General features: G+C 37.0%; 1 protein-coding gene across 1 annotated transcript in view; it reads left to right on the top strand.

Moving 5' to 3' along the window:
• TMX4 (thioredoxin related transmembrane protein 4) overlaps positions 1-5,438 on the top strand; it is a gene marked incomplete in the record, with an annotated part of 43,714 nt that extends 38,276 nt beyond the window's left edge. The window contains 1 exon segment of the mRNA XM_072409643.1: positions 1,335-5,438. Coding sequence (XP_072265744.1) covers positions 1,335-1,642 — 308 coding nt within the window.
• Between the last annotated feature and the right edge of the window lie 11,919 nt (positions 5,439-17,357).

The raw sequence follows: 17,357 nt of genomic DNA on the forward strand, positions 1-17,357 counted from the left end.
TATAATCTAACTGGGGATAGTTAGGCATGGAGAAGCTGGCATTTCTTTTTGCATATCAAGAAAATATCAACACTTTATAATAAAAATATACACTGATCTCTAACAAGCAAATCATTAATTGGCTATTGTGAGTCATTTTGGCCAAACATCCTGCACTTGTACAACTTGTACTTGTTAGTATGATATTATATTTTGTATATTACCAGCTGCTTTTTTTCTTATGACGTAGGCATCATCCACAGCCACAACTGTCCTCTTATCAGTTCATTCTCACACAAGCAAGTAGTGAAGGAGGACACAAGATGTTCACAGGCTAGACAGTTTGCATAAATCCACCTTTACATCCACAATACATGTATTCAGTATTCCACATTTTTGTATTAGGCTTGCTAAAAAAATGAACCCTTTGGTGTCTCTCTAGTAGCACCAGAAAACCTCACCATTCTTGACATGAGATAAATATTCTATATTTCTCCAAACAGCCACAAACATATGACCACTGGGCAATTCCTTTCCCCTAAAGCTTTAAATATAGTTTGTACACAGGTGTTATATATGCACCCAATGCCTTTATATAACTATTTACTTTAATAAAGTTATAATTTAATTTGCTCCCCTCCCCCAGTACCCCCAAAGTCATATACTTTCAGAAAAATCCCAAGTATGCATATAGAGCGGCTGCCTTTCATTGCATGCCTTTTCCTTATGAATGGGATTAATTTCTGCATATGGCTATAGAAATAAGGGCCAACCTCGAGAACTTTGTGTCTCCTTGTCTGCATAACGTAGATTTGGCAGGAGAATGGATAGGTAACAATAGGATATTGGAGGTTTTGGGGGACAGTTACGTAAATGTAACATATATACACCTTTAATTGCTGGGTACATGTATATGATAAAGAAAATCCACCATGAATCTCTATTGGGCACCTTCACTACTCACATGTCAGCCTTGATGTTGTTTTGAGACCCCTGGGAGCTTTGATGATTTACTAATACTGTTGGAACTTTTTAAAGAAAACTTTAAAATTAGGGTTTACATGTGGGGTGCCAAAAAAACCAACAGAAAATATTCCCTTAAACTTAAACTTTTATTTGTGCAACAGCTGTATTTTGATTTGAACAATATTGTGTGAATTACACTGCAGTGTGTAAGTGAAGCTGATAATAAATGACCACTTTTCATAACTCGTTCCATGTGTTATAGGTTTATCAATATTATAATGTTTTAGTTGCAAATCGTGGAATATTGACACAAAAACATCATCTGTTTACAGCTTTGTTTCTCCTAACTGAACAGAAAAAAGGTTAAATTCTCTCCTGTTTTATTTCAGAGATTAATCAGGAGGATGTTGGTAATTTAGAAAATGATTGTAAGGATTCTGGCGATGAAAAGGAAGAGTCTGACAACGAGGATGCCAGTGAAGAAAACGACGATGATGAAGAAGAGAAGGAAGAACAAGCAGAGGACAATGAAGAAGTCAGAAATTCCAATGCTGAAAATGATTCTGGGGAGAACTCCTCAGCAGAGGACTCTGGGACAGAAGAAGACCTTGGCACACATATACCACACCCAAGCACACCCGAATCTGAAAGTGCCTTGAGACAACGCAAAAGTGAAGTAGCAGAGAGTGGACATTAGACATTTCTGTATACCTAGACGTTTACCCTTTAAGGACCAAAGAAAAGTCATTTGTTTGCTGAAGTTTTTTTCATAGTTTTTCTCATAGCACAAGTCAGTATTTAGCATGCAAATGGGCCCCCCTTTTGGCATATATCTTTCTTGCATTTTCCTAAATGCTTTGTGACCAGTTCCTGACAATCAGAACCTATTTTAGAGAAACAATGGGGCTGATTTATTATAAGGTTAGGCTGCTTACCTACCAAAGTAAATGATTACCCTGCAAGGAATATTTCACTTAGCTTAGTGAATGAGGTAAAGCATTGCTGACATTTCTTTTTTGCAAATCCATTTTTACCACATTCAATAAGCATGCAGAAAATTCACTTTGCTAAGTGAAAAGCCTTCATACCTTTGATAAATTAACCTCGTTGGTTCACACCTGTTTGTGTTTTTGGTTATTTTGCATAACAATGCAGCCAATAGATATTTAGCTAAAACAGAAACAGCAAACAGCTAAATACACCGCTGAAATACATTTATATATGTTTGTTGTTATAGCGACCAGATAATTTACTTTTTTATGTAGACATTTTTTGTAATTTACACTTATCTCCTGCAATGCATAGTCTGGGAGATGACTCTGCTAACTCCTTGTCCAGGTTTTCTATGGCCTTCCTGCTAACTGGACAGACATGATGATCTTGGCTTCTTGTCTGGAAAGCCGGCTGGAGGTAATAAAGTATCATTGGATGGTGTTACATGTTTCCCAGATTAAGAACACTCTATAAGTCTTTTTGTTTAAAGTATCAAAAGAAGTTGCACTACTGAACTGGAAAATCCTTTTCCCATCCTCTTGGCTGTTGAGTATACCAAATGTGTAAATTACAAGTCCCTTGGTAGGTAGAACAGTAAATGTACAGAACATATATTTAAACTGTGTTTGAGATGCTTTGGATATGTTCAAACTAATTTCTTGTATTTGCTATAGATGTTAAGAGGAAAAAGATAATTATTATCCATTAGTAAATGGCCAAACAACTGCATTTTACTGGCAGTTATTTCTTTTGATTCCCTAAAGCCCAAAAATACACCCTGCAATCATTGCCATCACACTCTGAAGCACTGATCAAAGTTCAAATACTAGTTCCTATAAGATCCTTTGGATACATTACTGCAGTTCCTGTAAATTCAAACATTCAGTAGGTAGAAATTCTTCAACTCTCCTGCACTTTTAATTCTATAAACTGTAGTGTTTTGCCAATCCGGTCAACATGTTGTATTTGCCAGCCTGGAAAATCCAGTAAAAAATGGTCAATATTGGCCTCCCTTTGTCCCAACTAACTACCTATCCATGAACTTTTCTTCAGAATCAGATTACCTACTAATTCAAGCATCACAATTATGAAATAAAATGTTTTCAGTCCAGTTTCGTTCATGACAACATTTATTGAGAAATAGACAGCTGCAACATTGTGATGCCTAAATAAAAAGGTTAATACTAATCTGCAGAAGTAGCCATATTGAGAGAAGGCAAGAAACTCAGGGTTATACCCTGTACTGATCTATACATACACCGTACAACTAGTACTGGACAAATTTGTATACTCAGAATTAGTTTGAATGTCTTGTCAGGGTCAGGTCTGATTACACATGATGAATGCAGGAAAACAGAAAGACAAGAAGAGCTTTAGCACAGCAATAGAAGATTCGTAGAGATATGTTTTGGGACTGCTATACTGGGTCAGTGTATCAAACAGAAGTTTTGCAAAGCTAGTGGATAGATTGTTGATGTTTAAAACCACCCAAAATTTAAAAAACTTGTTGCACTATAGGGTAATCTAACAGAGTGCTGTCACTGGCAGTTGTCTTCTGGTGGCACATAGAAGGCACATGCAGTGCAGAAAAACTCATGAAAATAACTCATAAAGCAGGATGTGCCAGAATAGTGGGCATCTATTTCACTTTTATGTAAAACCACATTTTAAAGAGAATTGTTTACTAATATGGAATGTCTGCTTACCCAGTCTGGGCTCCATTCCCCTTCCCAAGTCACATATACCCCATCTAAAAATGAAAAAAGTTACAGATATGCTTACCTTAACCTGTCTGTAGTTGGTCCTTTAGAAAGAGGGAAAAGGGAAAAATAGACAAAGTCAGCTGAACTGTCTTTAAAGGGAAATTATAAGTATGCTTTTTGAGTTATTGCTGTAGTTGTTTGAAACCATATTTTATTGCTATTTTTACATTTTTCTGTGTCATACTTTCATGAATATATTTTTATACAGATTTGTGGATTGCTTAGTGCCCTCTCTGTCTAACAATATTTAATAACTGCTGAGATAAAATAATCCACCCAGAAATTGAAATGTTTTAGCAGACCCATAGACAAAGAGAGGAACCGCTATACACAATTGCTGTGCTGCAATAGCAAACGGAAAGAAACGGAAACTGCATAAGCAAATATGTGAGCCTCTACATGCACACAATATATTACATAGAAACATGTTCTAAGGTTATTTATAATAAAATTAACATGTCACGTTTAAGAGATAGTTAAAGTGAAATAAAAGTGAAATCTGGGGCACTGAGAAGGCAGATAATGATTTCTATTTCTGCAGTAAAATTCTTTGGATACCCCCTGCACCTTCCTGATGTTCTGAGAAGTTCAGTGTAGGGAGTTCACAGATTTTGGGTAGGAGGAGCTTGCCAGAACTCCAAAGTAGAAGGTTACCAAACGTATACCAAGCATAGGGGGGCTTTCAGTGGTTAAGGGAGGTGCTTGCATCTAGCGCTTGGTGCTTGTTTTTAGCTTTGACTGTGCTTGTAGCTGTTAAATAGAAGAGATAAAAGATTTGCTTTAAAGCAGAACATCAGGCAGATATGAGAGACACAAATTAATGCAGAACTCAATTATTTATTCATGTTTTATGTATTTTTAACATTGCTGGCTAATTGGAGGAGTGCCATCTTTACAGATATCCAAAAAGATCATCAGTGTCACTTAAACTGACCAAATTGCTCATTGCTGAAGGAACCCCCAGCAAACTGGAAGAATCCTAGTGGAGAAACACTGGTAAAAAGGTTTGCAAGAGGCTTATACCAAGTCAGATGTACTTATGCTAGTCACATCTTAGGAATGTGTATTAGTAAATACAGAGTAGCATTACCTAACTTTTCAATGGCCTATTTGCAGGTCTAGTGTTACAACGCTTCTTCCTGCGGAGCAATATCAATGGGATTAGATTTGGGGACATTGTTGACAAAAACCCATTACCTTATTTATTTTGAAAGATCAGCTCATGCTTGGTAGCTCATAGCAAAACTTTTACTTTGTCTGCATTAGAAAAAAACTTGTTTTGTGTCCAACAATTCTTTAGTTCAGACATTAGGAACTATAGAGGTGAGTAATGTTTACATTTCTTCTTTATCTAGCTCCTCTCTACCGATGCTTTAAGGTATTGTACTTCTTTATGCAAGTAAATGCTGATTTTGATGTACTAAATGTTGATATTTGTGTCATGTTTTATTATGAGCAAAACTTACATTATTGTTGAGTGAATTGTAAAAAAAAAAAAAAAAAAAACCAAACCGGTAGAGTGAAGGATTTTATTTTTTATTGATGATTTTTAAATAAAGAATAATTCATCTTTCATAGCTAAAGACAATTTATGTAGCTCAAAGCTGATGTTTGTGTCATATGTACAGCTTGGATCTTAAGGTCACATTATTTGATTGATTATGCTCTTTTTGAGCATCTTGTACCTAGCTTAAAGCAAGCTTGTCCCAAACAAAACATTAAAAATTGTTTACAGTATTGTGTTTGTGGTTATAATTTATTGCACCAAGATAAAAGGAGAATAATGAAACACAGGACATAGAATGTTTTAAGCTTTTCTTTTTTTTTATAACATCCTTTATTTAAGCATATAAAAAAATACCAATACAGAAAGGCAAAACAACTAATTATTACCATCAAAAGTGCAAACGAATATTAAATATTAAAACATCAGTAAACGACACAACATTTAGCATAATGGTAGGGAAGGGGTTACCAAGTCATCAAAGAAAAGCTACAAACTTGTCTCCTGTAAAAACCTTCCAAAGATATTGATCAGAACAAACCAATGTGGACCCAACACCCCAGCCATCTACCTGGGAAGAGAACACAAACTGTTGGGGTCTAAGTAAAGTTTACATTCCAGTTTTTTTGTCCATGCAAACCAAGTCTTGTAGATGTTAGGTCCTCCGTGTATATATTTGTATTGCAACCACAGCTCCATAGGAGGGAAGTTTGTAGCCTCCAGCTTAAAGAAATACACAACCAGGCTGCCGTGACCAAGTGTCTATGAACAGATCTTTTGTAGGATTTGAGGGGTATTTAGTGATGATGCAAATGGAATGCAGGATCCATAGGAACCCCAAAGTCTGCGGGTAATCTCTGAACCCTTCCCAAGAAGGGCTGCAAGATGGCAAAACCAGAACATATGAAGCATAATACCAATCCCTCCATGGCACCTCCAGCACTGCTCAGAGACCTCAGGATGCAGTGGTGTACATTTTTCTCTTCCCACCATGTGTGGCTCATACTGGCAAGCACCTTGTATGTAGTTGCCATGTGTATTCTGCCACTGCCAGGGTTTTGTTTTATGGTCATTAAAAAGAACATACATCCTCTTTTAGTTCCAAGGTTTTGCAGGTCTTAAAATTATTTAAAGACAACCTCAGATGAACAACAACACATGACTTGTTACACTAGGAAGAAGAAGTGTGGGAAAAAATAAATACACCTTTACAACTTTGCTCAGATGTTAGAAGGGTAAGTAGCAGATAGGTGCTGTTAATCAAATGCACTTGATTAATTAATATTCTGCAAGTGTGACCACTTTGTAAAGAAAATGTTTGGCAGTTTGCTACTCTAGAGCATTCAGGTGCAGGTTAACACAATGCCATAAGGGAAATGTTGCTTCCCATTAATCTGATGAGGGTTATAAGGCCATTTCTAAACAATTTGAAGTGCAGCACTCTATAGTGAAAAAGACTAACTACAAGAGGAAAACTTTTAAAATAGTTTGCAATCTTACTAGATATGGGCATTCCATCAAATTCACTACAAGATGAAACCATGCAATTCTCAGAGAAACTGCAAAAAAAAAAAAAAACAAGAGCTACGTCTCCAACTCTACAGGCCTCACTTAGCATGTTAAACATTAAGGTTCATGACTGTATAACAGCAAAAAAAAAATAATAAGTATGTTTTTTTTGGAAGGGTTTCCAGGAGAAACCCTCTTCTCTCTAAAAGGAACATAGTAATGTGGCTTAGAGTTGCAACGTTCCATTTAAACAAGCCACAAGTCTTCCAGAACAGTGCAATACTTTGTTGCCTCTCAATGACGCTGTTGTCCTGATTTTCTGCCGGTTTCTGTTCTGCACTCTAGCAATGCTGTACATCACATCTCGGGGTCGGTTTCCTACTGACGACAACATTAGACAATACCTGCATAGATCACCTCTGTGCAGCTGCTTGTAGTACCTATTGGGTAAATGTTCCATGCAGGATAATATTTAGGACATGGGGACAACTTGTTTTGTAGCAGGAAGTGCCTGAACTAGCACTTATTTCAAGGTTCACCTAAAAAATGTATATTATAAGTATGGAACTTACTTTGAAACTTTACTATTTTACCACTTATATAATTTGGTGAAAATATTCATTTTGATTGGTCACTTGTTATTTTTGTGTAGTTTAAAATGTTCTTTGTCTTACTGAACAAGCGCATATGTGCTTTATGTTTCATACATCTCAGGAAATGTAAAAATTGTCATGTATGAAAAAAATTAAGCCTGTGAAACAAAAATGTACTGTTGTTACTGTTAGGAAATGACATAATTGCGGTAGATGGTTTGTAGATTTCACCAGGGAAAAAATGTCTTCCTTTGGTTTTCTCCAGTGGAGGATTAAGTGCTCCATAATGAAAAGCTCCCTTGTTTTACATTATTCTGGGAAGCGGTAATGTGCTGTTTCTTTAAGAGTGGTGACTACACTGATGTCTTTCCATGAGTGTAATTTGTAAATGTGAAATTCCAGTCTGATACGGTTACTGTAGTAATTATGATAATGTGAATGTATTGTGTGAGCCCTGGGCACCTGAAAGCTTGCAGATGATGACACGTGAACCAGCCTAAGGCCAAAAAACATTTATTTTTACAGCAATGCTTGATTTCTGTCCTGATGAAGGTTGGATTAGCAAGCTTCTTTTTTTCTTATTTGGTAAAATGCAGCCCTGTAATATGCATCTAATACTCTGACAAATGGAAACAGAACACTTTTCTAGTGTAAAACTCGCTGCCAATACCCAACAATACATCTGGTCTGGGACATACTACATCCTTTAAATTGCACAGTGAAGGAGCAGCTTCCCTTTTGGTATTCTCCCTTTTAAGTATATTCTTTATTGTATCTTCAATATCCATTAAAGCTGAATGTAACAAAAATCTGCGATGGGGCAGACCCTCTATAGCAGAAGGAAAAATTAATGTCTCTTCTGCAATAAAATAAGCTTACCACAATTTTTCATTTTTTATTTACACTCACCTGTCCTATGCCAATATCTTCACCTGGTCAGTTCTTCGGGCATCTTAATTGGCCAGGCCAGAATGACATAACTGCGGCACATGTGTTGTGGATTTAATTCAGTCTCGGCAACCCCGGGAGATGTCAGCATACCCAACTAGTCCTGGCATTCTGCACTGAGCTGAAAATGATTGAAACAGGTAAGTATGTTTTATTGCAGAAGGGACATCCCACCTGGATTCAGTTTTTTCACCGTAGTAGTATAGTTTCACTTTAAGGCAATCTTTGATCAACCCTGTTTCTCTAAGTGAGGATTTACAGAGGATTACAAGAAGTGAATATCAAGCCAGATTCTTGGACATCAGTTCTTTATATAAATATATAACATTTTATTACTTTGTGGAGTTTAGCTTCTGATACTGTCACTGGAAATGATTTTTCGTGATCATTTCCAGTGACAGATGAATTATTATTATTAAACAGGATTTATATAGCGCCAACATATTACGCAGCGCTGTACATTAAAAAGGGATTGCAAATGACAGACTAATACAGACAGTGATACAGGGTGAATGCGCTCTGTCCACACAGCCTCATTTTGTTCTATGGAGAGGAGAGGGGAGGATGAATGGGTAGCATCCTGCTCTCCTCCATAGGAGTGCACAGTCCTGGTCGGTCTTTCCTCAATCCTCCAAGACAGATTGATGAACACCGTCAGGAGGGCAGCTGTATATATGTCAGATTTTTAAGACAATCACGACTATTTGTCTCGGGGGACTAACATCCAATGTGCATAAATGGCTTTGGAAAGGACATTGTGTTTGTCCTCACCCATTTCTAGGACAGCTATGGTCCTCCTTATGAATTGAGAAGTTCAGTCCTAGAACACAGCTAACACATACAAAAACCTCAGGCTGGTAACATCACGACACAGCCTCCAGAACTATTTTTGTACTTTGCCCTGGGAACTCACAAAACCACAGTGTTCCTCTGGGCTTTAGTACATGAAATAAATTGTAGCAGGGAGGGGATGTGGGATGGCTGTTATGTATTAGCCAGGTCACAACTTCTAATATAACACACCATAAACTTCTCCCTCTGTCCCCCCCCTGTGTGACTCTTTCATACATCGAAAAGCTTGCACAAATGTTTTGTTTATTGCAATATTATCCATGCTGAATCTGTTAAAGCCTTACAAGAAATATTTCATTGAGCTCAAGAAGCGTTTCAAGTTTGCAAGACCTTATTGTCTGTGCCACTGGGTAATGTCAGCGTGCATCTGTGCCTGTAAACAGAGGGCACATTTAGGCTTCTCCATATTTTTTTGAACTCCCTAACTATTGACTTCCTATTCCAACAGCTGTGGTCACAGGGAACTGTTTTGCCATGCCAGCTTCTGCTGAGCAGTAATGTATGCCAGATGAGGTCCATATTAAAGAGTAATAATATAACCTCTGAAACCGCTCACTTATCCTGCTTGCTTTAATTTTATAAGAAAAATTGTTTTGATTTGAATATATTTTCTGTCTGAAAAGCGAAAGCCTGATCTGAAGAACTTTAATCCCTCACTTCACATTTCCTTGCTGAATTTTTAAACAAACCAGGTAGAGGTCACAGACAAGCCGTGTATTGTGCCGGCATCCATGGCTCTTTAAGACAGAGTGGCGGACGTTAAGCTTGTGTTACAGATCCTCAAATGTTTCGTTTTTCTGCATTTTATGTCCCTCACGGCTTAAAAATTTAAAGGTAATTCCGTATGTTATTACAGGGTTGGGAATGTAGTCTGACTTCATCTGAGTGCCCTAATGTCATCAGAACTTGGGGAATATGATGTCAGGTTTATATTTGGATAAGTCAGGAAGGGGAAGACTTTTCCAGGGTATCCTCGCACACTTTACTCAGAGGAAAATAAAACTTTTCAAGTCAAATATAAAAGGGAAATTATAGCCTTTCCATAATGTCAGTCCTGGGATAGTTAACACCTGACTATTTCTTACATCTCTTGGCTACTTTTAGGTAAGATGTGTCTGCATGCCCACTGTTGATGTTATGATATGTTCTGACTCTCCATGCTTTTTCATAAAAGCAGAACTAAACTAAAAAAAAATATAAAAATCTCACTTACCTTTACTTCCACAGATCCCTTAATCCCTCGGGAGCTTTCCTGGATCGGGTCCTGTGCCGTGCTGGATTCCTCTTTCGTGGAGGAAGCACCATCTTCAACTATCTTCTTCTGGCTACATCACCCAATCTTACACTGTGCAGGTGCGAGATTGAGTGACGTAGTCTGCTTTAAATGGGAAAAAAAGCGTCAAGCTCACTGCACGTGTGAGATCAGCATTTTTTTTTTGTACGAATAAGGCTTTCTCTTGGAAATGTCCTGGAAAACAATAATTTTTAATATGTACAAATGAAATAAAAGTTTTTCTATGTCCCTTTCAGGCTTTTCTGAAATGCCCTAAAATAAATAAAAGATGAAAAAAATACAGGAACAAACTAAAAGATTTGATCTTTGCTGTAACTACTACAAGTCTCTGCTGTCAAAATGACAGCTGGGAATTGCTGGTAAATGCACTAGACAGCTGTGTGGGTGAAGGAGGGACTAGGTGTACTACACACATACAAAGTAGTTAGATATACACAAATTCCATGCAGAAGAAATGGAACTTATCCCTTGGGCTTAGTCCAAAGCAGCCTTTTTTTTTTTCTTTTTTTTTTTACATGGAATTCTTGAAGTAACTTTCTGGTCTTCGGGGAACCTCTGTTATAATTACTATATTGACAACTCACAGTACAACTCGCTGCCCTCCTGCCTCTGCCACCAATATTAGGATCTTATTGGGCCTTTTTTTTATTATAGCTCTTCAAAGCTCGGGAAGATACACTTTCATCAGTGATCCTGGGTGATCCAGCAAACCTTGAATGGATTTCTTTAAAGTCATTTGCAATTTGTTAGCAAATGTGTTCCATCCTGAACCAGATCCATTCCAGGTTTTCTTGATCACCCAGATTCACTGATGAATTTGCATCTTCTCCAGCCTTGGAGAGCTACAGGTACAGCTCCTGACTTATTTCCGACTTCCATATAAGCTTTTTTTACAGTTACTCCATTTTGTAATTACTTGCACAGGGGAAGAGTAGGAGTTCAAATGCAGCTGAACAGCACATGCTACATTTACCAAAACACAAAGCAAATCTCCAGCCGATCGTAATCAGAGATCCGTCATTGAGTTCCAAATCTTTCCAAATTGCTTCACAAATACATGTCAGAAGCACAAAAACAAACACCTGTGTACACAAGTCTTTATTTAGCTTAAACTGTTTATTTATCAAGAATAATGAAATATGGCTTTAGGCTGCTGAGAGCTGCACTGCACATGACCAGCAGTAGAAGTGTGGTTAGCGTGACCTCCAGTTGACATTTTATACTAATAGGTGTTCATATATGTACAGAAATGGCTGCCAAACCAGTAAATAACAAAGAAGCAATAATGACTGGAAAGGGATAATATGTAAACAGAGAGTGAAAGATAAAATTGAAATGAAAATGAACTACAAGGAATTCAAAAAGGTAAATTACCAGCCAATATAAAATGTAAATAAATATACATCGTTTTATAATATTTTTACATGCAATACTGGAATGCAAACAAAGATTTTTGTCCATCAGAATTCAGCTCTGTTGCTGCCATCTCTTCTGGCCCAGACTGGTAATCTGGCAATTCTGGATTTTGCTGAAAGGACTATAGTGTGTTCCTGTGGATGATTGTAGCAATACCAACACTTTACAATTACTGCACCTACTTCTAATTGGAGATCCAGGCCTTAATTTACAGAGCTCTTTAATTTACTCACCAGGCTGTTGATCTTGACAGTGGGTGTTATTGTAACCTGCCAAATCCCAAATGCAATGTGCATGCCATACTCTGACTTGGCACACTCCAAGACCAGTCTACTTCTCCATGTGTAAAACCTACTTTTAAGCATGAGTCTTCTTCCTTCATAGTCAATGGGTTGAAGTCAGGAATTCAAAGGGCACACAAACCCATTTTATGTCTTTTACCCATATAATATTTCTAATCTGCAGCAAGTGAGAGCAAGGAAGGTAAGGTAAGTATCTGCCAGGTCTCCTCATAGAACATATAAATCCTATACCCCCCTGAGGTATCACAGTACTAATCCCAAACCCTCCAACTCAAGCTGTGCCCTTTAAATTCCATTAAACAATTTTGTGATTATTAACACAATGTAGCCCAAATCCATAATAGCAATCAGCAAAAAACACAATTCTACAATAAAAATCAAAGAAGCTTCTGCATGGTCTTCAACCTTTGGACATTTTTACAATCCCTTTGTGAAATTCTCAGTAAACGTTGTGCAGCTTTTGTGAAAGCCAAAGTTTCTGGTTTTGCTAAACGTTCTTTGATGCTCCTGGGTTCGGTGAACATTCTTTAAAGCTCCCCAAACCATCGAATCTAAGAAAGTTCAACCAATCCTTAACTTGTTTTAATAGATCCCCCCAATAAATAACACACACTTTGATTTCCCCAAATGACGGTTTCGTTCAAGACTTCTACTCCGGTATATATGTCTATAGTTATCTATTATAACTCATGTATTCATTGGGAATTCTCCCCCGTCTGTCCTTCCTGGCTCCTATTTGTTAAGGAACACAGTGGGCATCATCATTATTAGTCAATGGGAATAATTAACAGGAAGCATTTCCTTACACAGTGAGCAGATACCAAATAATGCATATACAATAATTCAGAATAATAGCAATACCTAAACGTTAACTAAAGTGAACCTGGAACAAAAGCATCAGTTAATAAACTGAGAAACATGTGTTATGCAGATATATACCCACAAGAACCTCAATACACATGCATGAATATCTATATTAATATCTCATAATTACATAAGCATACATCACCCCTAATTTCCAGTTTTGGGGTGTTTAATTGAACATTCACAAGCTGCTAACAATGCATTTTAGCTCTACTGGAAACTCAATAATATCTGCAAAAAAACCCTCAAGAACCTTGTTTAGGGTGACAGTCAGCACTCCCATAATTATGATCATTTTCTTCCTATCTATTCAGAAAAATATATATAGATAACTGCTTAGCACAGCTGTAGGTTTAACTCCCAAATCATTGGCAGCTATGATATGCTGGGTGAACAAAATTCACTATTCTTCTTAAGGTTTTTAGGGCAGGTATGAATCTGGTGGCTGAGGGTAAGTAACCTGAAGGAGAAAAAGAGTACAGGTAGTCCCTGAGTTAAGGACATCCGACATAGGGATGACTCCTGGATACGAACGGGGCTTCCCTGCTCGCTCATGAGCAGGACAGAGGCTTGATAGGGGGAGGGGTGGTTTGCATGCCCTTGTAACTCTTTGACCAAGACACACTCTGCAGTTGTTTATTTTTGCATATCAAAGCACAGCTTGCTCCAGAAGTTAATGAATGTCTAGGCTCCATAAAGCTTTGTTTTTTTCTCTGCTTTGTGAATAACTCACAGTGAGGATCTTATGCAGTAACTGTCTCAACATATTATCAGACAGCGTATTGTCAAACATCCTAACTGCATTTATTAAAATATTGTACCTTTTCTGACTTACATACAAATTCAACTTAAAAACAAACCTACAGTCCCTATCTTGTATGTAACCCAGGGACTGAGAGAGAGAGAGAGAGAGAGAGCGAGAGAGAGAGAGAGAGAGATCCTATATATGTTATGTTAATTAATAAATAGTTTTTCAGGTATAAATAGTTTTCAGGGATAGCCTGCATTTATCCAGGTGTAAATACATTTGTGATTGTTACCATTTATAGATACTTTTTACTCTGAACACCAATTACTAACAAGGGATTTTCTCATTGGATGCAATTCTAGAGTTTGGCCATAAGAGGGCGCTCCTGCACTTGTACTGTGAATGCAGCAAGCCAAGGCAGTGATCTTGCAGAGCAATGTACCTGTGAGCACAGTTATGGATTCATTACCAGGGCTGGGGGGATGAAGTCATTGCTGTTCTGCAGGACTCCTATCCTAGATTTGACCTCATTTTCATACATTTCTCTGCAATGTTAACATCTGTGAAGTGATGCATATTATTTTATCCATGGCATATAATAAATTTGATTCTAACAAATTAATTAAATTACTTGTATCATTTTGGGAAATGAAATGAAATTAATGGAAGCACAAGGCACAAGTGCTAGAAACATTTAAAAAATATTAAAATAAAAAGACATCCTAGATATAGTACATACTTATTTCACTATAATACAGAACAAAGCACACAGGTTCTTCTTATTGAAATCAACATGTCAAAATGATCAGTACATCCAAGGCTGCTAAAATTATGTAAACAATAATGCAAATGATGACTTTTCTTGGTTCTTTCTCTTGCCTTTACAAGACTCCATACTATTCAGTGAGGATACCTATTTCAACCCAAAGGGAGTGCATAGGAACTGGTAAGCGGGAGAGGTTCAGCCTGACTAGTAAAAGAAGGTAAAATTTGCATAAAGCTTGGACATTTTATATCGCTAAATGTAACTAACTGACATATTTTAAAGATGATAACTTTTTTTTTATCATATGATTAGTTTACTGATTACATATTTTTGTAAAGTTTATATATAGTAAGCTGATTCACAGACGTGAAAAAGTGGTAACCGCACTACAACCTCATCTCGTGTCCAGTCTAAGACCTACAGATGCTGGGACTGTACACTGCACTATGTATGCATCACCCCTGGCAAAATTGAAAAATGTGCTTTGCAGGTAATACAATTTTTTTTTGATTGGTAATAGAGACATGCATAGTAAATGATTCTGTATATATGCATCCTTTGCACAGCTTTAGACCATTCATAATTCATCAAATCCACCACAATGTCAGAGAGGTGAGAAAAATTCTCTAAAAACAAATAAAATGATAGACATAACACACATATTTATTGATTACACTAGTCAACAAACATTTTCTTGCCAACGGATGAAAGTCATTTTAGGTTATGTTTGAGGCACACATTCCAAATATGCTATTGGTTTTGCTAGATTGGCTCTAGTTTTTGAAATAATCACCTCAATAAAAACCTCATAAAAAACTAATGAAACATGAAAATTAGGCAAAATTTAACTAGATATGCCTACGTATACAAACATTATTTTTTGAAATACTTAATATCAATATATTCTATATTCAGTATATTTACAGAACTAATCACAAAAAAGTCAATAAAAACTCAGTTTGTATGATTTCCTTTTATGCTGATGATAAGGACAATCACGTTAAAGGCTCCAGCAGTAGTCTGCCATCATGTGTCTATCCCATCTGCCCTGATACCTTTCTTCCATCACCATTATATCTTGATGGAACCTCTCCCCTTGTTCCTCACTGAGATCGCCAAAGTTTTCTGGAAATTTTTGCAAATGGCTATGAAAATAGCGTACCTTTATGCTCATAGCAGAACCCAAATTTTTAAAGTTTAGGAGCAAGTTTTCTACTACCATACTATATGGGGAGCCCAATACTTATCTTGGTCCCTTAGTTTAATACCAAAATATGCAAGATATGCTTGTTTCAAAATTCTGTATGTTTCTTGCTGTTTTTGCTGAGAATATTCACCACAAATGTAGCAAAATACATTGGAGTCATTTAAACAACTTCTTCTTGAACTCATATTTTTGTAAAAAAAGAAAATATGAATAAAAAGAAGGCACATGAAAGTTTGATGAAAATAATGCTACATGTATTATATAAAATGCAACACATTGGTGTAAATAAAGATTGATAATAATATGCTGTTACCATTTGTTGTTGGTAAAATCGTCTATTCCGATTCCTGTATCACAAGAACTAGAGCCAACTCAATGAAACTGATGTCATTTCTGGATTCAGCAGACCTGAAATACACTAAATATATACATTTTTTTGTTGAGCTGTGTTTTCATAACAGTAAAACAGTGATCTTGGACAAGCAAAAGGTTTGTTCTAAATCTAAATAATTGGACGTGAGACCATCTCTACAAGCTGGAGTCACCATGAACATGAAATGTGTTGTTGAACTGTGACATTTATTGTGCTGTATGAGGCTAGACTTTGGCGTCAGTAAAAATATATTGTTGGCCTATGATGTCAGTAAAAGGCTTATTGCCAGCTCTAGTGTGAGTAGATGAGCAGTGCCAGCATGTTGCACCTGTAAAAATATAATGCCAGGCTGCTGTGTTAGTAAATTAATAATGCCAGCCTCTGGTACTTGAATTAGGTATGTCAGCCTTTGGTATATGTAAATATATAGTGACAATAAAAGTCGGGTTCCATTTAAGGGATAGTAATAAACATTAAAATCACAAAACCTGTACTCTTTCTGGACACAGAACTCTGAAATATGATTAGGAATACCCCTGAATATGGACAAGTCCTACTTGTGGCTGTGCTCCTGTGCCATGGAGCAGTAATAGAGCACAGGAACAAGTGTTCTTCTACTTGGCTGCAGCACATTGCCAGGATCCCCGTTATTACGGCTGCACAAGAGAGATCATCTTGTAAGTCCAATATCTCCAAAGGGGTTTGGGGGAAGTATATATCAAATACCACTGCCTAAGGCTCACTTTGCCTCATGGTAAGTCCTACAATGGCAGTCCATCAGTTCTGGTGAGTTTATTTTCACCTTTTGGGGTAACGTGGATGTGTCCTTTAAATGGTGACATTGGTTGGATTTGTCGTGGATGTCCGGTGGATTAAAACACCAATGTCTATGAAGTGAGCATGACATACTCCAAGCTATTAATGAACCTTTCATATCAGAGATCAGGCAAACCACCTGCAATGTGGGCATTATGTTCACAGAAGGGTGATATCTTCAGGAAGGCGTAAACTTTGATATTGGGGGCGTCATATACAAAATCAGTATTCAAGACCTCAATAAAAAGACTTTGGGGGAAAATTAAGGTAACTTCTGGTACCCATGGGTGGCTGAAATTTTAAATTTAAAAAAATATACCAGTCAAAAAAAAATAAAAAATACATTTTGAGTTGCATTTAGTAAGGCTGCCTGATATGTAGTTCAGTTTTCCATCCCAACTTGTTGTATTGCACCAGACATTCCCATATCCATAATGCAATGATCCTGGAGCACGTTTACAGGT

The sequence above is a fragment of the Pyxicephalus adspersus genome, chromosome 4 (genome assembly GCF_032062135.1).
Source record: "Pyxicephalus adspersus chromosome 4, UCB_Pads_2.0, whole genome shotgun sequence".
Classification (NCBI taxonomy): Eukaryota; Metazoa; Chordata; class Amphibia; order Anura; family Pyxicephalidae; genus Pyxicephalus; species Pyxicephalus adspersus.